At 36.8% G+C, this 27,638-nt stretch overlaps 2 protein-coding genes and 1 long non-coding RNA gene across 3 annotated transcripts; 1 reads left to right on the top strand and 2 right to left on the bottom strand.

Annotated features, from left to right (window-relative positions):
- The first annotated feature begins 511 nt into the window (after window positions 1-511).
- On the top strand, window positions 512-15,531 carry LOC120159942. Its single transcript, XR_005519394.1, has 3 exons — window positions 512-523; window positions 12,376-12,390; window positions 15,388-15,531. It is a non-coding gene; the product is annotated as an uncharacterized LOC120159942 (long non-coding RNA).
- On the bottom strand, window positions 15,412-18,074 carry LOC120159940 (putative E3 ubiquitin-protein ligase XBAT31). Its single transcript, XM_039170432.1, has 8 exons — window positions 17,858-18,074; window positions 17,662-17,721; window positions 17,501-17,572; window positions 17,283-17,404; window positions 17,044-17,184; window positions 16,855-16,962; window positions 16,241-16,505; window positions 15,412-15,826 (listed from the first exon to the last, which is right to left on the bottom strand). Exons 1-8 carry the CDS (start codon window positions 18,035-18,037, stop codon window positions 15,446-15,448), a joined length of 1,329 nt encoding a protein of 442 aa, XP_039026363.1. The 5' UTR covers window positions 18,038-18,074; the 3' UTR covers window positions 15,412-15,445.
- Window positions 18,075-23,562: 5,488 nt separating this feature from the next.
- Window positions 23,563-26,474, bottom strand: LOC120159941 (probable protein S-acyltransferase 12). Its single transcript, XM_039170434.1, has 10 exons — window positions 26,297-26,474; window positions 26,072-26,206; window positions 25,701-25,767; window positions 25,480-25,576; window positions 25,119-25,215; window positions 24,858-24,941; window positions 24,643-24,683; window positions 24,459-24,523; window positions 24,285-24,344; window positions 23,563-24,127 (listed from the first exon to the last, which is right to left on the bottom strand). Exons 1-9 carry the CDS (start codon window positions 26,463-26,465, stop codon window positions 24,332-24,334), a joined length of 768 nt encoding a protein of 255 aa, XP_039026365.1. The 5' UTR covers window positions 26,466-26,474; the 3' UTR covers window positions 23,563-24,127; window positions 24,285-24,331.
- Between the last annotated feature and the right edge of the window lie 1,164 nt (window positions 26,475-27,638).

Raw genomic sequence — 27,638 nt, forward strand, 5'->3', positions numbered from 1 at the left:
GATGTGGCAGTTCAGGTTCGTCCATTTCAGCCAGGACAAGGGCTCCTCCGGAGAAGGTCTTTTTCATGACATAAGGTCCTTCCCAATTTGGTGTTCATTTTCCTCATAAATCTTTCTGGACTGGCCAAATTCTTTTTAGCACCATATCTCCTTCGCGGAATATTCTCGGGCTCACCTTTTTGTCATGTGATTGGATCATTTGTTTCTGATAGATTTGACCATGATGAATGGATTTCAGTCTTTTTTCATCTATCAGATTAAGCTGATCATATCTAGGTTGTACCCACTCTGCATCATCCAGTTTGACTTCTGTCAAGACCCGGAGTGACGAAATCTCTACTTCAATGGGTAGCACTGCTTCCATTCCATAATCTAGTGAAAATGAAGTTGCCCCAGTCGAGGTTCGTGCCGAGGTTCGATAAGCGAACAATGCAAAAGGCAACTTCTCATGACAATCTTTGTAAGTTTCAGTCGTTTTCTCCACTATCTTCTTAATGTTTTTGTTTGCTGCTTTTACTTCTCCGTTCATCTTTGGTCTGTAAGCAGTGGAATTGTGATGTTTTATCTTGAACTGCTCATAAGCAGCATTCATCATTTTGTTGTTCAAGTTTGTAGCGTTATCGGTGATGATCCTTTCAGGTAGACCATACCGACATATAATCTCTTTCTTCAGAAACTTGCAAATAGTAGACTAAGTGACACTGTCATATGACGCAGCCTCTACCCATTTTGTGAAGTAGTCAATTGTTACGAGAATGAAACAATGACCATTGGAAGCATTCGGATGGATTTTCCTGATAACGTCCATGCCCCACACGAGAAATGCCATGGTGACATCATTACATGAAGCGGATGGGGTGGAACATTTATCTTGTCTCCGTAAATTTGACATTTATAACATCTTCTCGCATAGTTGATGTAATCACTTTCCAGTGTGGACAAAAAATATTCGCATCTTATTATTTGTCTTGACATCATATGTCCATTTGCATGTGCTCCACAAACTCCATCATGTACTTCTTCCACTATCATTTTTGCCTCTTCAGTATCGACGCACCTTAACAGGACTTGATTATGGCTTTTCTTGTATAAAACCTCTCCGTCAAGGACGTATCCATCTGTCATCTTTCTAAGGGTTCTCTTATCGATTTCGGTGGCCTATTCTGGATAACTCCGATGCTTGATATACTGCAGAATGTCATAGTACCAAGGCTTAGTGTCTTTCAGTTCTTCAATTTGGTAACAATGAGCCGGGTACTCATACGACTGCATGTTAATTGGCATCATTTTAGACTCCCCGCCAGTCTTGAATGCGGCTGCCAAGGTAGCTAAAGCGTCAGCCATTTGATTTTCTTCTCTAGGCACGTAGTGGAATGTGACTTCATCGAATTCCTCGAGGAGATCCAGTATTAGTCTCTGGTATTCCATCAGCTTTGTATCATTGGTTTCTTATTCTCCGCGGAGCTGATAGATTACTAATGTTGAATCTCCGTATACCCGCAGGGACTTTATATTTTGCCCCAGTGCAGCTCGAATTCCCAAGACATAAGCTTCGTATTCTGCCAAATTGTTGGTGCAGTTAAAGTTTAGTCTACTGGTGAATGGGTAGTGATTCCCTTTCGGAGAGATCAGGATTGCCCCAACGTCATGGCCTAATGCATTTGATACACCATCGAAATGCATTCTCCAGGAACTGTCCGTTGAAGTGCTTGCTTCTTCTAAGGATATAGCCATCAAGTCTTCGTCTGGGAAGTCAAAGTCTAAAGGATCATAATTCTCATTGGTTATACTTGCCAAGAACTCTGATATGGCACTTCTTTTGATTGCTTTCTGGCTCACGTACTCGATGTCAAATTCTGACAAGAGCATTTGCCATCGGGCTAACCTTCCAGATAGAGCAGGTACACCCATCATGTACTTTAAAGGATCTAACTTGGAGATCAGCCAAGTGGTATGATACAACATATATTGTCGGAGTCTTTTTATAGCCCAGACTAAATCACAACAAACCTTCTCGATAGGAGGATATCTGACCCCGCAATCGGTGAACTTCTTACTTAAATAGTAGATGGCTCTCTCCTTCTTCCCGAATTCATCATGTTGACCTAGGACACACCTCATAGAGTTCTCGAATATGGAGAGATACAATAACAGAGGTTTGCTCGGGATAGGGGACATCAGGATAGGAAAGTGAGACAAATACTCATTTACTTTCTCGAATGCAATCTGAAATTTTTCATCCCATGCTCCAGCGTTGTTCTTTCAGAGAAGGCGGAAGATTGGGTCACACTTGTCGGTTAACTGAGATATGAATCATGCTATGTAGTTTAATCTGCCCATAAAACCTCTGACCTCTTTTTGTGTTCGTGGTAGAGGTAGACTTTGAATAGCCTTAACTTTATCGGGATCGACTTCGATGCCTTTTTGCTGACCACGAAGCCTAATAGTTTTCCGGATATTACCCCGAAGGTGCACTTTCTAGGGTTCAATCTCAGTTGGAACTTTCTCAATCTTTGGAAGAGCTTCTTCAAATTCTCAACATATTCATTCTCGGTTTGTGCCTTGACAATCATGTCATCGATATAAACTTCGATTTTTTTGTGCATTATGTCGTGGAATATGGTCACCATCGCTCTCTGATATGTTGCCTCAGCATTCTTCAAACCGAAGGGCATCACTTTATAGCAGAAGGTTCCCCACATTGTGATGAACGTGGTTTTCTCCATGTCTTCAGGATGCATCTTTATCTGGTTATATCCCAAAAATCCATCCATGAATAAAAAGAAAGTGTTCTTGGTTGTATTGTCTACCAACGTGTCAATGTGAGGCAGAGGAAAGTTGTCTTTAGGGCTCACTTTGTTGAGGTCCCGATAATCGACGCACATGCGAACCTTCCCATCATTCTTTTAAACAGACACTATGTTGGCCACCCACTCCGGATACTTGGCCACTTGAAGAAAACCAGCATCAAATTGCTTCTTGACCTCTTCTTTGATCTTAAGGATCATTTCTGGTCGCATCCTTCTCAGTTTCTGTTGCACGGGTTTGCATTCTGGCTTAATTGGCAGTTTATGAACTACCATATCTGTGTCTAGTCCCGGCATGTCTTGATACGACCAAGTGAACACATATCTGTACTCCTGAAGTAAGACTATAAGGTTTTGTCTTGCTTGAGCCGATAGAGTTGTCCGATTTTAACCTCCTTTCTGTCATTTTCAGTGCCTAGATTCAAGATTTCGATCACCTTCTCATGTGGTAGTATTTGTTTTTCTTCTCTTTCTATCATTCTCAAAAATTCGGTGGGCAAGTTGCACTCCTCTTCATTGTCGCATTCGTCGAATTCCCCTAGACAAATGGTCGATTCAAAATCCACTTTCGGATCAAGATCATCAGTGCCTACATTATCATTATCTGGGGTCCTGAAGGAACAAAGAAGATATGTGTGTGTGAGAGGAAATATCCCACACGAAATAGTGAAATAATTAAATTTGAAAGAGAATAGAATAGAGTATTGGAATGAAGAAAATAAACAATGAATTCAAAAAGAAATGAAAATAAGAAAACTTGTTTTCCATGGAAAGGAAAAAATGCATCTTTTATTTAATTTAAACAAAATGTTTATTCACCCTTACAAAAGATCACCTATTGCCCTGGGTATAAGCAAATAGGGATAGTTCGAATATTACTCTGAAAGACGCTTGTAAACCACATGTATTTCTTCCACCGACGAACTGCTAGGCACGAACCCAGGTGGCAGAGGGCATATTCTGGATCTATCTTCGCTTTCAACATCTTCTATGGTCACAAAATTAATGTTCATATCTTACAGAGCCGCTTCTAGATCGGATGAGGTAGTCTCGAACATATAACCACCCGACTTGAATGAATTGTAAAGAGGCGGGAATACCATGGGTTCCCTTTTAAGTTTAGCTCCAGTTAACCTGGCTAGTCTTATTTCTCGGTTCTTCTGGACTTCCTTCCTCTTTTCATGGTAACTAGGCTGAAAACCGAGCCCAAACTGATCTAACTTCAAAATTGGAAGGACTGGATTGATCCTTCCTTATAGCAACTTCCCAAACCCTCTTCCGATCTTGGCGCCTCATCCCAAGGTTTGCTTGATCTCTATTTTGGTGCACTGGGAGAGTCAAGGTTTAGGAATCCTTCTTCCTTCTACCAAGAATGTGGCATTCACGAATTCTAAGGAGCGGAATGAGTACTCCACCGTTTCCTCATCTACTTTGACGTATAGGGCCTCCGTGGTCACACTTGCCATAATATCTTCCTTAGCATTGATAATTACTAAGGCCCCGTCAATAACAAATTTAACTTTTTGGTGCAGCGTGAAGGGTACTGCACCTGCTTGATGAATCCATGGCCTTCCCAAAAGATAGCTATAGGATGGCATCATATCCATCACAAGGAACTCAACATCATAGGTGGCTGGTCCGATGGTCAACGGTACCTCGATCTTACTGACTACCTCTCTTTTGGTCCCGTAAAATGCTCGGACCACATTCTGACAGGCTCTCATATGAGAGGTATCTATTGGTAGCCTCTTCAATGTCACCAAAGACATCACATTCACAGCCGGCCCGTTGTCAATCAATACACTCGGTAAAGCGTGTCCCTTGTAGTACGTAGTAATATGCAATGCCTTTGTTCGGCCTCTTCCTCCGGATGGAATCTCATCATCTGAAAATGAGATGAGATTATCAGCTTAAATAATGTTCACCAGTCGATCCATCTTGCTGACCGGTATGTCTTGTGGCACGAACGTTTGATTTAGGACTTTCAACAGTGCTTCTCGGTGTGCCTCTGAGTTTAAAAATAGTGCTAGCGTTGAAGTACGCGTAGGTAAGATGTGAAGTTGTTCTACAATGTTGTACTCGCTGTGCTTCAAGATCTTGAGGAACTCTTTAGCTTCTTCCTCCTTTATAGGTTCATTGACAACTAGCACATCTTCTTTGAATGGCTCAAGTGGTCTTTTCCCCACTTTGCTATCACATCCTTTGGAAGTACTCACATGTCATTCGTACTTCCATGGCACTTTTCGATTGTCGTTGTATTGAAAAAGACGAGGTATTATGATCACCACCTTGGCTGGTATTGTTACTGTCATATTTGCCTTAGGGGTAATTACCAAAGGACTACCCCTTCCGAATCTTTTGTCTGATGATTCTCCGGTGACACAAACATCTGCTTCCAAAAAATCTTGAATTTCTTCGTAAAATTCCAGCTCTTTCTGGTCCATCATGAGCTGGACTATAGATCTGAATTCTAGGCACTCTTGCACATTATGCCCCTCTTCGTTGTGGTAACAACAATGGTTACCATCTTCAATCCTAGTTGCACGTGAATGGGGTGTAAGAAGCCCCGCCTTTACCATTTGGCTCCATACCCAAGCCAAAGGAGCTTTAACTTCTGAAACACAAGTTTTAATTCTCTTGCCATTTTCGGTGGTGATTGCGTTGATTCCTCTCTCCTGATGATTAGGAAAAGGATTTTGGACGACGTTCGGTGTTCCAGAGTTGAAATGGATCCAGTTCTTGTTCCGCATTTTTTGTACAAGCCTCTTGAATGTGAGACAATTTTCGATTGAATGCCCCTGCACACCTCCATAATATTCATAGTGGGAGTTCTCATCAAACCATTTCGGATAGGGGGATTTATCGGATCCATAGGATAGGGTGACACCGCGTAAGTGTCGAAGAGTTGTTGATATAACTCTTTATATGTCATGGGAATGGGATCGAACTACTCCTTTCCATTTCTTTCCTTAGTACTCTCTGAGTTTGGTTAGAAGTATCGGATGGTACAGCTGCAGTGGCTTTTGAACTTAAGATTGTAGCGTTATAGGTGTTGAAATTGTTGATCTCGTGGTCCTTGTTCTTCATGGAATGCTTCTTACTGGAGTCTCCTCCTTCGATTTTTTCTTATTTTAGGGCAAGTTCGATCATTTCATCGGTCATGACCAGATCTGAGAAACTTCCCGATGTGATCGCCACCAGGTACCCGAAGGAAGGTGTCTTCAGGGTCTGTACAAACAACTTTCTTGGTTTTTTTTTCATCCAATGGTGGATAAACTTGCATAGATAAATCCTACGTACTGTCGAAAACTTTTGTTTTGCTTCTTTTCCAGGCTTTGGAGCATAACCCGGTCTGGTCTCATATCATTGATATGTTTGTACTGCTCTAAGAAAGATTTGGCTAAGTCTTTCCACGTCTTGATATGAGTTCGGCTAAGCTGGTTGTACCACCTGATAGTTGAACCGGACAGGCTCTCCTGAAAGCAATGGATTAGGAGTTGGTCATTTCCCCCATATCATGTCACCTTCCGACAGAACATAGTGATATGGGCTGAAGGGCAGATGTTCCCGTCGAACTTCTCAAACTCAGGAATTTTAAACTTAGGTGGAAGCACCAAATCTGGAACCAGACTCAGCTCCATTGCGTCCACTCTATAATAATCATGGTCCCCTTAGAACATCTTCATTTGATCTTCTAACATCCTGATCTTCTTTTCCATCTTCTTTGCCTTATCCTCTTCGTCAAAATCTGGGATAGGGCAGTCGTCTGGATGACTGTCAGGATTTACCGCAGAAGTCTGTAAATTTGCAACCGATACAACTTTCCCTTTGGTGGTAGATGAGTCACCTTGCAGTCCGGGTAAAATCTCGGATGAGACAACCACTTATGGGGTCGGTGGTATGGTTATCCCTTTAGATGCACCTACTCCAAATGTACTTGCCTGTTATTGTAAGCCAGACAACTTAGCCACGATTTGGTCGACTAAATATTCTTGGCTTTTCTTGATGGACTCTATAGTACTTTGACTATTCTGAGCCATTTTGTCCTCTAATTCTTTATGTAGTCTTACCATGTTCTCTTCGATCTTCTCCATTCTGGCCTCTATTTATCTCTTTTTTGCTCGAGTATTGTGCGGGTGATGCGTATCTAATGCTTGCGGTGTTAATTTTGGTGTCTGAGACATGTTTTGTTAGTTAATACGAATGTAAAAATATGGAAAATATAAAAATAAACATGAAATATATAAAATGCAAAGTATGCAATGTATGATGTATACAATTTGGAGGCGTTGATCCAGAAAAGTATCCATTATTATAAATAATCCTTATTCAGACAAAAATGTTTTATCTTTTAAGAGACATAAAAACAAATTAAAGGTACATTCGGACTAAATCCTCTAGACCCCGAATAGCTTCTAGTAGGCTGACAAGTCTTCTGCCTTCATCTGTCACTGGTTGAATACCTTGTCGAACCACTCCAGCTTCCCTTGCTAGGCCGTGAAGACGACGGGCTGCTTTCTGTACCTGATCCAGGAAATCTCGGATGGTTACGTCTCTAGCCCTCACCCTTCGCTGTGCTTGCTCCCAACAGAAACGCCACTGTAATCCTCCGTCAAAGGGTACTATCTGAAGCTCGTTTGCTTGCCTCTTGAACCCATCTACAATAGCTTCTAACTCAGCTATTGTCTTGTCATCTTTCTCATGTTGTTTATCTAAGTCATACACCCAGATTCTCAAACGTTGGTTCTGATGTTGACTGTCTGCCAAGCGTCTTTGAGCAGTCTTCAGTTGTTCCTTCCAAGCTCTTTCATCGGGCCCCTCGAACTTCCTTTTCAGACTGTGAGCTTCGTCTTTCCAGTATTCAGAGGTTACTTTCAACTTGGAGTTATCCTTTACTTTATCCTGATACCCCTTTCTCAAATCTTCGAGCTCAAAACGGACCATTTTATGTTATCTTTCTAGTTTATCTACTCTATCTTTCTGAGAGTCAGCATTTAGCTTCCATTGATAACGTTTAGTTTCAAGTTCCTTAATCCTCTGCTTCAGCTCGTTATTCACAGCTTCAAATTCTGCCTTGGCTATCTCAAGTCCAGAAGGGACAGGCCTGAGATGTTCCTCCATAGTTCAAGTGTCTTCACAGTCTGGCACTGGGACGTTATTATTCTTTCTCAATCTTTTCCACTCCCCATAATCCGGAGTAAGCATGTCTCTAGCAGCTATAACATCCATCCGAATACTTTCTTCCATGAATCGACTGCTTCCTTGATCATTTTCTTATAGCTGTCACTATGATACACAAACTCTGATCTAGCTAGTCCGCTTGTTGCTGGGATAAACTGACATGCCCCATACTTTCTAAGTGCTAACAACAGAGCATACTCAACTACACCCCAAAGTCCGAGTAAGGTCATAGTATCAGAATCCCCACACCAGAAAAGAACGTCGCCGAAGAATAACCAGGGGGCTCTCCAGGTAATGTCCCGATCCTGAAGATGTGTAAAGACTTTCATCCATTTTTCCTTTGTAGCGCTTCATGCCACTTCATAGTGATGAAATCTCTCAAAGGTGAATAGGTGGTGCTAAGTCGGCGGTAATCAACCCCGTTAGTCTTCCAGAAGTGGCTGTGAATCTAGACTTGAAGGAGATGAACACACCCAACGAACCTACCTCCACAAGCTCTTATGCAATGATTAAGAGACCGAAAGGTCTCGGCTAAGATGACCGGTGCTGGGTTGACTCGTCTTGGAAGTTGTTCAAATAGTTCTACCATGGCTGCGTTGATGCACCCCAAAGTCTTCAGAAAGATAACCAAACCATACAGACCTAGTGCAAAAAGGTCTATAGTTTTCCATTCATCAGGGTGGTTCTTTATTAGTTACCTTATGTGAATCCACTCGATTCCTTCCCCGTTACCTTTATGTCGGAGTCTATCAGTCACCCATTTTTCATCAACCCCTGCAATCTTAGCCAGTCCGTTCTTGAAAGGTTGACTTTTGATGTGTTTGATATATGCCCTCTCTAGTCTGATGCTTTCACAGTGCAATAGGGTAGTATACTCTTCGATAGTGGGCATCATGTCCTCCTGGTTAAAGGTGAAGCAACTATATCCCGGGTTCTAGAATTGAATTAATGCTCGGAGCAGGGGCTCATTAGTCTTGACATGGAGTAAGAGGGCAATATCACCATATCGTTGGCTGAACTTCTGCTTTCTGTCATTCTTCCAACTGTCCCAAATATTTCGCAGCTCTTGGACATCATTCTGTTTCAGGATGACAGAGGTGTAACTAACCAGCTCTGATACATAATTTCCCTGAAGACTGTCTCCCTTCTCTTTCTAAGTCTTCTCGGACCATAGTCGTGCCTCAGCATTTTCAATCTCTTATATTACAACACCTTTGTCCATTAATTCAGATTATTTTGTGTTTAATAAACGCTTTTTAAGGATTAATAACCTCTTGTTATGGTGCAAATGCTAGAAAACAAACACAAAGGCAAAAAAAGTTAGTAAAATAAAAATAAATAAATAAAACGACGAAAGAAAAAATCACAAAAAAAATGGTTAGTGTAAAAATATCCTAGGTTTTGGAATGTGGTTTTTGGGTAGGCTCTAATTCTCCATGGTCTCCCGGTTTAGGTTCTAAAAAACGGTACCCGAGTTCTCATTGCTTGTGCCCCCTTGGGCTTGCCAGACCCTTAGTCCTAAACCCATCACATGCTTGTGTGGACTAAGTTAAACTCGAGTGGACAGATTCCCTTATGCCCGCACGGTGAATAAAATCACAAGAAGACATAAGGTATATGAATCCTGAATGCTACTTGCTAGGCCCGCACGGTGAATAAATTCACACGAAGGCGTCACTTTTACCCCCATTTAAAATAGGTTTAGAGCTCGGGTATATAGCCTTAGAGGAAAAAACGAGTTTGGAAGGCTGAAATCATTAGAAAACGATTAATACAACTATTTACTCGAAAAATATAATCAAAAGTAAGCAATAAGGATCGAAATGCTACCTTAAAATTTAAACTTACCCTTTTCGTTAAAAAGACAACTGGAAATTACCTTAACCTGACTCACTTACCTGTGTCCCCAGCGGAGTCGCCAAGCTGTCATAATCGTCTTTCGAGTGGGCCCGGAATTGGGCTTCGACTTAGATTAAACGAATTGGAGTCGCCATCGATCATTTATTTTAAAACAAATGGGTTGATCGGATACCCTATTTCTTACCTGATCTGCGTCTTACCAGTGATGTGTCGGATTCGGGAGTCGGTTACAGTCAAGGAAGGGTTAGCACCCTTGAATTACCATTTCGGTACTACGCAATTTCCAATTGTCTTTAATTAAGAAAATTGTAATTTTAAATTGAAAGGTAAAATAACGATCCGAGACTTACCACTGATTGATTTAAAACACCCTTTAAAAAGAATATAATTAGCTGACCCTATTCCCATAGGTATGAGGTAAGGGGGAGGTAGGGTAGTAGGCTGCCCCCAACACCAGGTTGAGAGCAACTTCCGTGAAAGACCTCCGTTATGAATTGCCCTCAGTGGGACTCGATCATACGACCACAAGTTTAATAGCTTGCGCTCTACCCTTTAAAAAGAATAAAGACGTTAAAAACGAAAATGAATAAAGTAAAAAGAATAGAGTAAAGGAAATAAGAATGAAAATAAAATAGAAAATAAAAAGGGGAGATAAGCTAAATAACATAAAGTAAAACAAATAAATAAAATAAGGACCCTAAAGGTATCATACACATAGAAATATACAATATAAAAGTAAATAAAAATAACCAAAAAAATAATAAGAATAAAAAAGATAATAAGTGAATAAATAAATGAAATGAAAAAACGTTAAAGAAAGCAAGAAAGAAGATAAATAAATGAATAAAGTTGAAATAAAAAAACAGTAATAATAAATAAGGAATAACATAATAATAAAAAATAAATATATATACTAATCAAATATTGAATAATATATATATATATATATATATATATATATATATATATATATATATATACGTATAATAATAATAATAATAATAAATGTAATAATAAAACGTAATAATGAAAAAAAATTAAAACAATAAAAAAAACTAAAAACTTAAATATGAATTGGATTTAACGGGGGGCCAAATTGAAAAGAAAAGTGAATCGAGTGGCCAAATTAGAACGAATTATGGGTTTAAAAATTGAATTTGGGGGCGAAATGAGGGCTTTAAAACGAATAGGGACTGGAAAGGGGATTAACCCCTTTAATGTTGAAAACATGCGGACCTTGTAGGTCCACGGGTCGGGTCGTGGGTCAAGCACGGGTCAACTGGGCTTAACATATAAGCCAAATTTTTTTAAAAGTTTCATTTTTCTCTTTTCTCACAGAAACGCCCTACCCCCTTTCAATTTGCTCTCAACTGTTCTTGAGTCTCCAAGAACAAGGATCGTGCGCCGCCGCCTAAAAAATGGTGGTCATCGCCTCGCCGCCGCTCATCGGCGGTGGTCCACCACAAAACTCGTCGTTTTTAAAGACCATTCTCTTCCCACAATCCAAAAATCCAAGTGGTTTTTCAAAAATTGGCTCGAAAAAAAAATGCAGATATAAGAAATAGGTTTCAAAAAATAAAGGTCTCACTTCGTTCATCGGCCAAAAATACTTCTTTTTGGAGTTTGAATAAAAAACAATACGAAAGGAACGACATGCAGGCCACCAAAACGAAGAAAGGTATGGACTTTACCTTTTATTATTCTCAAAAAACGTTTCGGTTTTGCCTTGATAATGCTCGTGGTTTTGCTCGAAAGTTTCTGCCTTTATTTCATATGAAATTCCTAGTTACACTTGTGATGATTTACACTTATTTATAGGTGAAAAGCATCCTATTTTTAGATTATTTGTTAGAGTCCTAATCGGATTACAATGTTTGATGTTTGTTATTTGTTGTCCTTGAGTGCCCGAGAAATCTGGAGTTGTTGAGAGGCGTGCGGCAGTGGAGATCGGGCGTGGTTGAGAGGAATCCATAGAGGAAACGACGATGTGGGACGAGGCATGACTAGGGTTTCAGGAAACATCAACTCGCGCTGGGTCCTGGGGCCAGTTCGTCTTTTGGGCCATTGTTGGGTCTTGTGTAACGTTGTTGGGGCCTGTAAATGTAAAAACTCGAATTTAATGAAAATATATATTTATATAATATAATTTATAATAACAAAAAACAATATTATATAATATCGAAATTCAGTGTATTCAGGTACAATAGGGAGTTGTGTTAGACTAAATTATCTAAATCTTACAACTTTGCAGAAACAGAAACATTCTACTCAAATACCAAATATTCTTTCCAGTATTAAAAACTTTTAAAAAAACAGTTCAACTTTTGCTGTAAAGGACCTTGAATTGTCTGTTGAAGACCACAATTTCTGCTTCTTCTTTTTTCCAATTAGACAATCAGATTACGAGAATTAAACATTGAAGATCTGGGTTTTTCCTTTTGAGTCATGAGACTGAAGATATAGTGAAAAACAGCAGTTCATTGGATTCCTCGACACCCGTAGCTTCGGGATCCTCAGAACTTAAAAGCTTGGGCTAACAATGGTGTTCTCTGGACCAGATGTAAAGGTAACATATCTGATAAGATTCATGATATACATTGAAGCTAACCAGTTTACTAGTAGTTTTCACCAAGATCAATCATCACAAATATGCAATTCCAAAAGTACATCATAATACATTCCTCAACAGGATAAGCTTGTCCTTTTGAATGATTTTCTCATGGGTTGTTTCCCGGATTCCTTTTTTCCGAATTATAATTGCGAGTCTATGTTTTTTTCTCATAATTTCTCTGAGAGTGTGTCTATTTCCTGTTTGTCATATTGCCTTTGTTTCTCATGACAGTACAGTTATGAACATTTTCTCTTTCGATTTTTTTCTTCAATTTATGGTCCATGATGTAGATTGTTTGGAGGGTACACTGAAACCATATTTCTGAATTGATTTGATTGTTGGTCTCTGAATGTGAGTTAAGGGTAGCTAGCAGCAACCATGATCACTCAGGGTCAGTTTCATTCAATACTATGCTCACTGCCTCTTCATCTTCCTCTTCAGATTCAGACACTGCCTCTTCATCTTCCTCTTCAGATTCAGACACAGAGGTCAGAGACTGATTCAATGGCAAAAAACTACTTGAATTTTGGTTAAAATATTTTGCTTAGATTTGCTTCATATCTTGGTTGTTGTTTCCTGGGTTTATTTTTCCTTTCACCTTTCATATCCCACATGCATGACTCCTGACCCATGAGTGTATAGCTTTTTGTTTTCTTTCGGTTGTTTTCTCCACCATGAAATTTATCACAAAATGGCTTAATGCAACATTGAATCTCTTGATTCTCCTTTACCCTAGAATACAATGAGTTTTTTGCATAATGACAAAAGTACCCTCAACATGTGTACAAAATGACACTTTGCTCCCTGTTATTTTTTGGAGCATTTTAACTGACGTTTCAATTTTGATTAAAAAAAAACCCTTATTTTATGAAAATCATTAGTTAACGAAAGGTTTTCATTCAACAGGGTATGTTTTAATCAAAAATTAAAACGTTGAGGACTAGAATACTTAAAAAAGAAAAGGAATAGGGGGCAAAATGATCATTTGTATAAATATTGGGATACCTTTGTCATTATGCCTTTATATTTTATCCAGGTCACTAACAAGTTGCCAAAGTAGTAAGTTAAAAGTAAATACTCTTTTTACAGCTCTGCTTTATGGGGATTGGAGTTGTGATGTTGAGCCTGATTTGATTCCTTTTTCCATTACACGTCTTTAATAATGGAGACCGGAGTGTGATGGTTGGTGCTTTTTCCTTCACACTCAGTGAGGTGTTGGAGTGTTAAAACAGCAGCAGGCCAGGCAGCACTCAATAATTGCAACAAAACAATTGATGCGGTGCCGGCATGACTTTTTGTAATGTCAGCACACACTGAGCATTGCTGCTCCTGGATCAGAGATATCAGATGGACACATTTGATTAAAATAGATTCCTTTTCTGAAAATTATTCCGTAGATTACATTGACATTACCTTAATGTTATGACCAATGGGTGCCCTTGGATCTTAGAGCTAACTGCCGCTCGTACTCTTTGATGTCACATAACTTTGCCATATCAGTGTTAAGATTAAGCAAAGATGGTTGAACCCCCATATTTTATTTGATTGCACTCCAAAGGGTCTTGTGTCCATTACCTTTGGGAGCTCAATTGGTTTTTCCAGCATCTTGGAACTGTCCATTACTGAGTATGCCCTTGCAACTAAGGTTCTGGTCTCATATTTTCTGATGTTTCAACCAAGGGCTAAACTCTGTTTACATTGTGGTGTTCCTTGAATCAAATACTAATTTATTACCTTTCAGCATTTTTCTATTCACAGATACGAAAGATTTCTACGCTGACGTCCGAATTGCTGGAAAACGTGTCGGTGAATTTCTTTTGTTTTTTAATCTCTCGAAACCAAAGACAGCCCAACGTAGGAAGATTTTCAGATGTTTTTACGTGTGATTGCATCATGTTTTGTTGGCTGTAACTGTCTTCCACCCGTTAATCATTAAAAACTAATTACTTTCGGGTAGATATTTTCCCTGTGCTTTGATGGAAAAAAGATATCTAGTGGGGTTCCTATTTGACTGCTACTACCAAGTACTTGGTCTATGAAAGACCCTACCAAGTTTACAGCTCTTTCTCTCTCCTTTTCTCTTGAAGCTATGGAGTGTGAGGTGGTAATGGTCTCATCTTTCCTACAACTTTAAACTTCCAACAACACATTTATTACGATAGCTTCACAAAGTGCATTGTTGTTTGAGGATAGGATACCACTTTAAAAAATCATTGTTTTCTTATCCCAAACAGTAAAAAATGGAAGGGTAGAAAAATACATACAAGTTTAAATTTTTTTTTCTTTTATTTATTAGTAAAATCTTTTGATTTGAACGGATTTCATTAAAAATATAAGTGATATACTACCTTAAATTTAATAGTATTTAAAAATATATAGTTAATTAATATTTAAATATTATGATATCAATTTAAATTACGTTAAAAATATAATTAATTTTTTTATTAAAATTAAATAATTTATAATGATTACATGTATTCTGTAAAGATGTATAAAATTTACAATAATTTTTATCCAACAAATAATATAAAATTTTCAAATCCTACAAAAACAGTTGGGAATATAATTACAGCATTTCCACTTTATTCAAAGAAAATTCTACATAAAGAGTTGCGAATATAATTACAGTGAAATGATCAACCCTCTCCTAATTTTAGGACTATGGGACTTTGGTGGGGACAAGAGGCCTTGGTCTCTTCCCAAAGGGCCTCATGGGAGCAGCCATTTAAGAATTTTCAAAACTTTTACTACAATTTTAGAAGAAAAATGATTTTCTTCCCAAATAATATATTGATCTAATGACCCAAAGCTTCTTATTTTCCACCCACCTACCCAAGACCCGCATTTCCTTTCTTATTTTCCCCTACAAATACCAAATGGACCCACCTCCCTATCTATATACCTCTTATGGGTCCCTTGTCTTAGAAGGGAATATCCCACATCGACCAACTTGAAAACTTTTAACTCATCAAAGAGCTGCCAAATTTCAAGGCTGCTTATCGATCCATTCATTTTCTGCAGCAATCTTCCCCATCTTGTTAAATGAACCGACTCCAGATAAGCTCTTGAAACTGGTGCTTCCCTCACTGAAATTCCTCGACTTCCTCTGTTTTCTCACCTTCGGGGAGCTGATGTCCATCTCATGATCAGCATCATCGCAATCTTTTATCTTAGCTACCACCAACCGGACAATGGTGCTCCGGCAAAAGGGGCATAACGGGGGCGTTACACGTGCGGTCGTGGGGTTCGGCTTGCTGTGGCAGCAAAGAGCCAGTGTGCATTGTGCACACATTTGGTGGCCACAGTCCTGAACTTCAATCGTGCAGGTCTGCTCAAAGCATATGCAGCATACTTCGGCATAGCTAGCCTACATCGAAAGAATTCCCCAGTGAATATATTATTTCCATTATTGCCAACTGCAAACTGTTGTAAATAATTCACGTAATAGAAGAAAAACATGGTCCACTACTTATTCATATAACCCTAGCAACCAACAGCTAAATAGTAGGGTCAATATGCAAAAATGGGGATTATGCCAACTAAAATATAGGTTTCATAGTACACTAGAGTTAAAAAAAAATTATGCCTAGAATCGCTAAATCACTAAACAATTTCATCCCGGACCACAACTGAAACCAAGATAGCCAAGGGCAATTCTATGCATTTAAGCACAAGTTTAATGGGATACATATCAAGAAATGACAAATGGTTTTCATTCAAGAGTTAAAGAAACCAACTTTTCCCTAGAATCGAAGGCATGGTTTTGGTTCCAGAGTTCTACCTCAGAAATAGTGTCGTCTAATCCGGAATCAGAGTGCACGGGTGAAGGTGATGGAAGTGCATAACCTGTTCCATTCAAGATGTTCTTTTCCCTTTCCCTGTTTGCCTCCATTAAGGCCTGTTCTAATAGTGATTTTGCCTCATCGTTGAGCTCACTAATGAGCTTTAAAGGTGCTGGCCAGACGAGAGGTTCGGCTGATGAAGGATTTAGCAGAGCGGCACATGCTCCATGTTTGTACTTAAGAGCAACTACATACGGTATTCTCCTGTAAGATACAAACATAACAACAGCAAGTCTTAACAAAAATAATCAAAAGCAAATGAAATATATATAGAGACATACATCCATTCGTCGAAATAACTAGACGTGAATCATATCATTATCACATATGGTAAGATAAAAAAGAGAGGAACAAGCATCAAAGCCAAGGAATAGATTCCCACCACTTTACATCAGACTATGTAAGACAAAAAGATTGCCTAGAATATAAATGAGACTAAATCAGGAATCTCTTGAAACAATCAAATAAAAACATGAAGAACAATAGATCTGCAATAAGATAATAATTTAGAAGACCATATAAACATTAAAACAACAGTTAAATTAAACTATACCCAGATGCATCTCTTTGAAGACGATCGGCACCCCACGCCAACAACTTACGGATACAATCGAGAGATCCAGCTCTAGCAGCCAAATGAAGAGAAGTGCTTCCCGGAAAACTGAAAAACAACATTTTCAATCACTATATTCATTTGTAAAAGATTAGCACACAAAAATAAAAATAAAAAACCAATTATTACCCATATTCACCAGTTGAAGCACAAACAAGAGCGCCATTGTCTAACAGGATATGAACGCATTCAGACCGTCTTTGACGGGCTGCTAAGTGCAAGGGAGTGGCTCCCCTAGCATCTCTTATATTCACAAATCGTGCATATCCCCTGATATATATATCCAACCCAGAAAACATATATGATCAATAAAAACTGAGATCAATCGCCCAATTAATCAAAAATAGATTATGAGAAATGATGCCAACCATGAAACGGCAACAGGGCTCGATCGAGCAGCAGAGAGGATGGCTTGAAGGCAGTCAAAGTGACCATAATAGGCTGCATAGTGCAAGCAAGTTCTTCCATGGAGGGAGTCAAACATTAAGATCTGAAAAAGGATATATCAGATCATTCAAATTCAAATTTTTTTCAACACACAAAAAAGATTAAATTGCAACTCCTGGGAATTTGAAAAATGCCTCACATTGGCACCAGCTTCAATGAGCTTCTTCACACAGGAGATCTTCCCATGCATTGCAGCCAACATAAGTGGAGTCTGAAAACATTGAAAAGGAAACACAAAAACTAAATAAAGATAATATATAACAAAAAAGGAACTTAAAACGTTTCAAAAATGAAAATGACCTGCTTGTGACGATTCACCACATCTGGGTTCGCGGATTTCTCCAAAAGCATGCCCAAAATCTACCAACGAATAAAGAACACACATTTCCAAATCAATGAATTGAAACCAAATATGAAAATAGAAAGCTAAAAAGAGCCAAACATAGTCCCAAAAAGTAATCTTCAGACACCTGCAAATGAACTACCCAGTACCCACCTCGATCTGGCCATAAGCAGCAGCTATATGAAGAGCAGAAAGGCGACCATAAACAGTTGTATGGTATAGAAGACTGGGTTCTCTCTTTAACAGAGCTTCCACGGTTTCAATATCTCCAACTTTAACTGCACCAAACAATCCATTCTCTTGGCTCGCCCCACAACTCATCCCTTGACCCATCTTTCAAAAAAAAAAAAGAGGGTTCACAACTTATTCTAGCTTTCACCACCGGTCGTCGGCGGTGGCTGTTGGTGGTGGCCTGGCCTCTCGTTTAATTTTGGCAAAAGTTCACATATAAGTAGTTGTTCAAAAGCGAGTGAAGAGAGAAAATAAAAAAACAATTATTTTTATTTAATAGTATTATTTAGTTTTTTTAATTTATTGGACTTTGTATCTGCCCGAGGCGAGAGGTGGGAGCTGCCCGTGTAGTTACAGAAACAAAGTTACGGGCAGTTGTCAGATATTTCCTTTTTTTTTGTTTGGGGGGGAGAGATCTAAAAGGGAAGATCTCAACCGTTGATTACATCGTTTGTTGAAAACTGTCCGTACGATTGGCGAGTGTAAAATTAAGTGGTCAATTGGGTTAAACAAAAAAACAAGGACAAACTATTTAAATGGTTACTTACTTTTTATGTGTTTTTTTTTATAGAAACTTACTTTTATGTGTTACTTATTATATTTTTAAATTTTTAAATTTTAGTTACTCATATTATCGACTTATTAATTTTTATCACTAATATGTTAAAAATCGTTAGTTTGGTGATATGATATATTAATAAATTAATTATTTTAGATTTATAAAAAAATCATAATTAATATCTAAAGTTTAAGTTTAAAATAAAAAAAACTATTTATTAATTTATTATATCATTAAATTAATAACACTTAACGTTTTAATAATCAATATTTAATAAAATAATAATAAGTTATAAAAAAAATAACTTTTTTTTAATTTGATGCGTAAAAAAATATAAATATAAAAGGTGAAAGAAGTTTATTCAAAACAATGAAATGTGCAGACATTGAAATCGCAGCTCGTTAATTGGAGCTAAGGTGGTTTTGACTACGAGCCGGCGTTACCCACGGTGCTATTTTAGGGTAAATTACGCTTTTAGTAACTAAACTATAAGTTTTAATTTGTTTTAGTATTTTAATTTTAATTTTTTTCTAAATCATAATATCGTTTAGTTTTTGTTTCATTTTAAAATTTCTCCATCATTAACGAGTGATTTTCACATGACCCTTTTTTATGGGTAAATCATATCATTATTTACATGTAAGAAAAAGATAAAAATTTTCCTTAAAAAATGAAACAAAAAGATATATGTGGGTCTATATTAACTTTTATATTAACAATATATGTAATTGTTTTTAAAATCATTTAATATGTTAAACAAAATTTTTAACAGAAGCAATAGAAAAGGTTTATGAACTTTTATATTAAAATCTTATAATTTAATATCATAGGAATATTACATAAACTCAAATTACCTTAAAAAATATGATACACTCGATTACAAGAATGAAAAAAATGGCTCTTTTGCCCTGTACTTATTTCATGCCTAGCCAGGTTAAAGAAACTGATATCAGTAGTAATATATGGCCTTCCTTTTAATTTCCACCAGTAACTTTGTGGGTTAAGTTTTTTTTTTTTCTTTACTGCATAGAGATGGGACCTCAAATGACCTAATCCCTGTCTGAGTTGAAGAGATTTTTATTTTTGATTGAATAACGAAACTATTTTTTTCTTTGTATTTAATAATTAATTATCTAGAACTGGTGACGTAAGTTTGGTCTCCACCACTGTCTTCAATTATTATTAGGGTAAAGTATAGTAATGGTCACTGAATTTTTTTAAAGCTTTCATTTAAGTCCCTCAACTTTTAAAACTTGTAATACAGTCCCTCAACATTTAGTTCATTTGCAATATGGTCCCCCAACAGTTATGTTGGGGACCATATTGCAAACGGACTAAATGTTGGGGGACCATATTGCAAACGAACTAAATGTTGGGGGACTGTATTGCAAGTTTTAAAAGTTGAGAGACCTAAATGAAAGCTTTAGAAAAGTTCAGTGACCGTTACTATACTTTAGCCAATTAATTAACTCTAGTGATAGTTTAATTCAAATATTATTTATTTTATATTTTATTTTATAATATATCATATTCAAGTATTAATTAATCTTATATTTTATGTTATAAATATAATTAGAGTATTATATAATTTAGTTTGTAATATTATTCAAATTTTAATTAATAATTAAATTAAATTCTATTATAATTTGAATGATTAAAAATTTCTTGGTGATTAACTTTATTACGTAAGAATTCAATAATTTTACCCAAACATCATTCTTACCCTCGTTCGTAGAGGGCGACCTCAATAGCCTAACGTGGTGGAGTGTCTACTTAAGAAGGTGTCCGTTAAGGCTGTAAAATCAGGTAATCGGTCAGGTTTCAGTCGGATCCTGGTAGGTCGGGGTAAAATCGGGTACAGGTCAAGTCAGGTTAATTTGATGGTTTGACTCGGATCAGGTCGGGTACATGTCAAATCAGTTCGGGTTATTTTCAGGTTGATTAACACTAGATCCATATAGGGTTCAAGTCGAGTCATTCTCAGTTCGGATCGATGTCAGTTCAAGTCCGAAGCAGATAAAGACCAGTTAATTCAGGTTCAGGTGGACTTTAGTCGGATCTCGTTCAGATCGGGTCACATCATTGATAGATAAAATTCAGTTCGGATATTTATTAGATACGAATTGAGTTCAGGTCGGGTCATTTTTAATTTTGGGTTAATTATTTTGTCATCTTTCGTGATTGTTGAATCCAAGTTGTAATTGTATATGATTTCAAGTAAATTACAAAAAAAATAATCATGGATCAATTTTGTAAAAAAATATAAATTTAAGGACAAAATTGAAGAAATGTAAAATTACAAATAAAATTTTAAATAAATTAAGGGTAAAGTATAGTAATAGTCACTAAACTTTTCTAAAGCTTTCATTTAGGTCCCTCAACTTTTAAAACTTGCAATATAGTCCCTCAACATTTAGTATGTTTACAATATGGTCCCCTAACATTTAGTTTGTTTGTAATATGGTCCCCAACGTAACTGTTGGGGGACCATATTGCAAACGGACTAAATGTTAGGGATTTTATTGCAAGTTTTAAAAGTTAGGGGACCTAAATGAAAGCTTTAGAAAAGTTTAGTGACAATTACTATACTTTACCCTTATTATTATTTTCAATTCACAAGTTGATAAAACCCCAATTCTCTTACCTATTCAGATATCAACCATTTTTCTTTTTCCAAATTGGTGTTTTGGTTTCTTTGCCGTGTTCGAATTTTGGATACTTGTTTTTTTCTTCTTCTGATTTTACATAAATTTATCTTATAATAATTTTAATATATTTAGCTACTCCGAATAATATTATAAAGATTTGCATGTTAAAAATAATATAACATGTGATAATTTAAAGTATTAAACCAGTTATTTCGGTGGAAAATTACATCTGTTTTTCTTTCCAGGTTTCAAAAATATCTTGTCGATTATTATGCAATGAAAGCAGCAGTTTCATTGAAAATAAGTTCCTAATATTGCTCTGACTTCCATTTTCCACCTTAAAACCGAGTCATCAATCACCTGAGCAACTGTCACATTGATTGTTTAAGCCTTGATTATATCACCTTAGAGAAAAAAATTAAGGGTTATTAATTAGTATAAGCAAGTTTAAAAAATTGTTGGGGTTCTTTAGGTTAAGATTCCACGTAACTGCTTGTTAATGGTTAATGCTTCTCGATTTCATTAGTGGATAATATGCTGAGGTTATTAACAGTAACCAAAGAGAGAGATGATTAGGGTTCAAGTTGAATCTTTTGATGGAAGACCGTGCATGGATTAGACGTAGACATGGCTTGCATTGCACGAAAGTGGATGGGCCATACCATCGCCAAGGGTATCTTAGAAGCAGACATCAATTGGTCTGGATTCCAAATGAATAAAGAGTTAAGAGGTTTGGTGGTGATGTCATGCAAAATCATGTTTAAGAAGTTTGTTTCGTACACGATTAAGCATCCTCTTGACATATATTTTATTAAAGCTTTTTTGGCTTTATTGCAGTGATATCAGTGTCTGGTTTTTGACTTCCCACATATTTTTCTTCCAAGCTTTCTAACAAAGATGGTTGTTGTTTATTTTTACCAAAAACAACTCTACTTCGAAGACACAGCCACGAAAATCATTGTTTATATGCCTCAGATTTCCAGTTTTCTTGGCACTCGGTGGTTGCTGTCGTTGGCATGGAAAGCACTGCCTTTTTCTTTTTTCTTCGTGAAGGCCACAAATGTAACATCTCTATTTGCGGCCAAGACAAATAGAATTGTATCAATTTACAAGTCATTTATTATCAAAACAAATTTTAATTCAGACTCCAATCATTCAAGTTTAAAACAATTAAAATTCAATTTTTCGTGTCGGATCGAATCATAAGAGATTCAAATCATTTCAAAGGCACGTTACTTTAGGATCGGTTTGATCTTTAATGGTTAAATTATAGCCACCTTTATTCTATTCCATGGTCAAATATGGAAAAATTTTGTCTAAATTGATTATGCTAACACATCAATACAATTTGACCTAAATGTTAAGATGATGAAACTTGTGATATTTCGTTTGAAACTTAGCTTAGTAAGACGTTGGATGCAGATTTAATTTCTTAGTTTGTCACTTCAGATCCAGCTTGTGAAATTATCTTGTCGATCTCCATCAATCTTGCAGTTGTGAAAACAAAGTAAAATGATTGTGGAGTGGTGCTATGACTAACCTGAGCTATATTGTTTTAGTAACCCGAACACCATGGTGATTTGTTAGAATAGTCGAAAGATTTACAGCACAATTTCACAAATTGGATCCGAAGAAACAAACCAAGAAGAAGCATCGTACATAGGTAAGTTTCTAGCAAGTACATAAACTCTTTCATCTTCTTAAACAAATATTTAAGTAAACCCTAAACCCTTTTACTCAAAAAATAATAGTCTAAACATCTTCTGTTTACTTGATCTCTCGTAATGGCATTGGAACTTCAAACGTTGCTTCGGTTTCTGTATTGTTTTATGTGATCAAAATGGCAGCTATGAACCTTCAGTTGGATCAGTGCCCTACACATGTAATTCTCCCGTCCATATATTTATATATGCGACTCAATAATGGTCATTACATATTGTGACCAGCTATGGAGGAAATGACTGACTAATTAGGGGAGGGTGTTGGGCAAACCAAGCAAGTAGGCGGTAGTATGCTAAAAAGGTGGGGGCAAAGGACCAGCAATAATCATATTACTTCCTACTATCAAATTTAATATTTACGATTAACATTTGAAATTATCTGAACAGGAATCATAAACCGATGTGAACCTCGTCACCATATCTAGACACAGCAAGCAATATCGAATAAGGCTATTGCCAAAACCAGCCACAGAAAGTAAGGGCATAGTTGAGTGGGATTCACCCAGGTCTTCCACAGCACGCTGAATATGACCAGCTCTTTGCCAGATTTGATCTTAACAGGCCATTATGGTTGTTTAAATAGCCTGGCTGTGGCAGGAAACTCACCTCCTGTTTCTCACTAACAAAACAGGAAAAGAAAGACACAAGGGCAATAGTAATCATATCGTTATAAAATCCTTATTTCACCTTTAATAACTGTATTCATTTTCTCTCAGCTAACTCAATTTGTAAATATTTTCTCAATTGGTGGTTAGAATTGCCAGTTCAACTATTTCCCTATCGATGGCCAAAATTAGAGACAATACCTAACTGCAGTATATGACAGACGTACTTCCATGCACCATATGTGCCACACACCCTAATCAGCAACCTCCAATTGACCTTCTAAAGGCATGTCCTGAAAATCCAAATATCTAAACTGTTCCCCCGTGTTTGAGAAGTGAAGACTGTCGCCAACGACAACTGCAGCTAAAGTTGAGAGACAAAACAACAAGGGAATGCACCAGGAGCAAGATGGGCAGCAACACTTCCATCATTTCATGGGTAAGAACTCCTTGACATTTAGCTAGATTCCTTTATTATACGGATTTTTAAACCTCATATCATGACAGGTCAATCCTAGATGCAGCCAATTGAATAAAAATTAGAATGATAGAACATTATAAATCATGGATATCCAGGAATAAGACTTGGTTCTACAAAATATATCACCTGGTAAAGGTGAAGCATTAAGTTGGAACTCTGGATACTTCTTCCAGTTTACCTGGATAAATTAAAAGTTAAAAGAACATCATTTCACATTTTTTTCTCTTATCACATATATTGCAGACTAAGTAAACTATTACTAGCAAAGTGCACTCGAAAATATATCCATTTTTCTTGAAAAAAACAGTTTCTGATTGGTCTAGCAGGGAGCTTACCCACTCTTCAGTTCTGATATTGAAACATATGCAATAGACATGCCATATCAGAAACAGCCCCTACATAGACATAAAATGCTGAAGTAAAATACTTTTAACACGGAAATAAATATGGACAGATACACCTAGAGGATTCAGAAACAAGAACAATTTTAAAAATCAAATGATACAAACCTGCCATAGCACTTGGAGAACACAAAAAGCAATGTGCTTCTTGCCATTACTAAAATGGAACCAGTCTATCCAAAACATCCAGAAAAGGGGGAAACATCAATATACAAGTATCAATAATTGAAGGATATATATATTGCTGAAACAGATGTATTGTATTAGATAAAACATTAAAGGAATGACTTACCTCCACGCTAATTTCTTTCGAAACTTGAAACTTTGAGGCAACTGCAAATAAATATGTTTAAGAAAGTAAATGACTTTAGTAAAGTTAGCAAAAGAAATTTCAATATAAGAAAGCATTGCAACACAAGCTACGAATCCAAATGAATCATAGTTTTCTTTAAGTCAAAGGTTAATCAAGTAGATTAAGAATTCAGGCCTCGCCAAGCTTATACTTACACTGGGATGAGCAAACAACGTAAGAAATTTCAGTAGTGATAAATCCAACCAGAAGAACCATAAAGAGTACATAATTTTTCCGACCTGCATGATGACATAAAAACATCAACCACAAAGGAGGATAATATTTAGTTAAGAATAATCTTATAAACAAAGGGTTATTTGCATGGTAAGAACAGATTAAGAAGGTATCAACAAATCAAAGAAAATTAGTTAAAAAATGTATAGCCAAAAACAAAATGATTTCTAGTACCAAATTACCAATACAGTTTCCAAAAGCAGGGCAGTGGTGGTCAAAACCCTGTACGTATGTCTGGCAGCTCTTACAGTATCTTACTCTCATTTGCAAAAGAGAACTCTGGAAGACATGGTGAGATCAATTAGAAACAAAATTTTGAATGAGGTTGATAGGAAACTTTCAGTCTTAAATTCACTGGTAGCATTCAATAGAAGGAAAAATTGCACATTTCTAATGAACTTTACTTGGTAAATACATTTTGAAACTTCAAGAAATTAGACGTCTAATCAGTTACTTCAAGCATTTTCCAACAATGTGCATGTTAATATTATTCTATTTCTACACTTGCATCACATTGAACAACAAAAAATGAAACCAGACAACCTCTGCGTGAGTTCTAACACCAAGAACAGAATTTCCATCAAGTTCATCCATACAGAACGACTCTTGTGCCACAAAACCAGGATCCTTTAGCATGATCCTGCCATTGGAAATACTATAGCATGTTTTATCAATGATCAACAAAAATTAGCAGAACGAGATTTCTATGTGACTAAGCAAGTTATGTATGTTGCAAAAGATCGAAAGAGACAAATAGAAACAACCTACATAAACCAATGATGAGCATAATCATCTGTCCATTGAAAGCAATGTCCATAACACGTGAAATTGCTGCAAAAACAAAGCAAATAATAGGTTGTCATCAAACAAAAGGAAGTTAATTTCACATTCCCATATTGACAATCAAATTATAGGAAAATATCCAAAATACTATTATTAACTGAAAGGACACCAATCACACCATGTCTCAGTGAGTTAAACTTCACCCAAACTTTCAAATAAAGAAAACAGATGCTGAGCAATTGAGATTATACTTATGCCAATAGATCTGTAATTTCCCCCCAAAAATGGGTAAAGCAATAAAAGACATCCAGCGATTAAATTTAGCTTCAAAAATTGAGGGCAGCGAAGGTACCTTTTCGAACAATAGCAATATAAACACCCGAAATTAAAAATATACTGAAGAACACAAAAGCTGGAGCCGATGCATTGAACCCTAGAAGCCGTCTACACCACCCTCCAAATTCCATAACCATAAGCAAAATAGAAGCTGCAAAGAAGAGAAAGAAGTGTGTTATTGAACTTCAGAAAAATCGAGAACTTTGAATAGTTTCATATATGATCTTGAGAGAGAATAGACCTGAGAGTGCAAGTTGAATGAGGTGGGGAGAAGCTGAGAAAAAAAGAGGAACCAAAAAGAGAACAAATTGAGTAAGCAAAACGGATACGCATGAAGTTGTACATCGACCGATCGATTTCGACCAAGCTAACATCTTCCTTTGATCATATAATTGTAGCAGTTTCTCCATCTCTGAGAAAGTAACGATATTTGAGTAAATTTCTCACTTTTATTTTCGCGTAAACTACGTTAAATGGTCCCTAATATTTGAGTAATTTTGTCTTTTTCCCATCGATGTTTCAAAAGTAACGATTTAGTTAACTTTTTTGAGATCATTTGATCATGCTAAAAACTCGCTCTTTCTCTTCCATCTTCACCCTTCCTCTGGCCTATTGGTAACAAACACCAAAATTGTTCAAAATATGGAAATCTCAAAATTTTCGAGGAAGCAAACAAGCACTGTGTGAAAATGTTCTTGGTTAGAGAAGGGGCATAAATGTAAAACTACCAGGCTCGATACATTTTGCAAGGACAAAGCCTGCTAATTTGATTGGTGATGACGAGGCTTTTGTAGCTAAGAGGATATTCTCCGTCTTCAAATCTATATTCACAATCCTATTTCTCACTGGATCAAGTTCTGATTATAAGTTTAGCATTATCAATATTTGTTGATGCCCTCTTCCTACATCCTATCAATGACCATCCACTTTCTCATATAACTATCTCTAAAGAATCTCACTGTAAAGGGACAAAGCTAGGATCCCATTGAATCTTGAGTGGACAAATTACTTAACTCTAAAATAAGTAGGATCCTTTATATTAATTAAACTATAAAAACTAAGACACAAAGGGTTTACTTTCATTAAATTTAAAATTTAAAGGTGTTTAAAAGTAATTAAACCACATAAATTTGGGGTAAATGCTTAATTTCATTAATTTCAAAACTGATAATTTCTTAAAAAAGAATTATACCAAAAAAATTGAGAGGGCTAAGAGTTTATTTATAATAGTTTTAAAACTATCAGTAACCTAAATAGTAATTAGACCATCAAAGTTGGGAGGGGTTACATGTATAGCACACTAGGGTACCTCCGACGACGGTTCATTGGAGTTGGCAATTGGGTCCTAGTTTGAAACTAAGCATGATGCCCAATTAACAGTGAAAGAGTTGTGTATCAAAGCTCATATAGAATTCTATATGGTGGAGTCTGATCAGAATACATATTTTGTCAGATATACCAACCATAATGTCGTCTATAAGTGGAGGATGTTGGTTTCATATTACATCGTAAGATGTTGTGAGAGGTAACAATGTTCTATGGCACACACAGCTATACATTGAGCTCATTGACTCAGGACCGCA

This window comes from Hibiscus syriacus, unplaced genomic scaffold (genome assembly GCF_006381635.1).
Source record: "Hibiscus syriacus cultivar Baekdansim isolate YM2019G1 unplaced genomic scaffold, ASM638163v2 tig00111388_pilon, whole genome shotgun sequence".
Classification (NCBI taxonomy): Eukaryota; Viridiplantae; Streptophyta; class Magnoliopsida; order Malvales; family Malvaceae; genus Hibiscus; species Hibiscus syriacus.

Excerpts from the sequence above, each read along its gene's own strand:
- LOC120159941 (XM_039170434.1), bottom strand. The coding sequence starts at position 26,465 with ATGGAGAAACTGCTACAATTATATGATCAAAGGAAGATGTTAGCTTGG. Across the intron at positions 25,216-25,479 it reads GTGTTAGAACTCACGCAGAG|AGTTCTCTTTTGCAAATGAG; the intron begins GTTGTCTGGTTT and ends CATGTCTTCCAG. Across the intron at positions 24,684-24,857 it reads CGTTGTTTGCTCATCCCAGT|TTGCCTCAAAGTTTCAAGTT; the intron begins GTAAGTATAAGC and ends ATTTATTTGCAG.
- LOC120159940 (XM_039170432.1), bottom strand. The coding sequence starts at position 18,037 with ATGGGTCAAGGGATGAGTTGTGGGGCGAGCCAAGAGAATGGATTGTTT. Across the intron at positions 17,722-17,857 it reads CTGCTTATGGCCAGATCGAG|ATTTTGGGCATGCTTTTGGA; the intron begins GTGGGTACTGGG and ends ATTCGTTGGTAG. Across the intron at positions 15,827-16,240 it reads TAGACGACACTATTTCTGAG|GCTAGCTATGCCGAAGTATG; the intron begins GTAGAACTCTGG and ends CTTTCGATGTAG.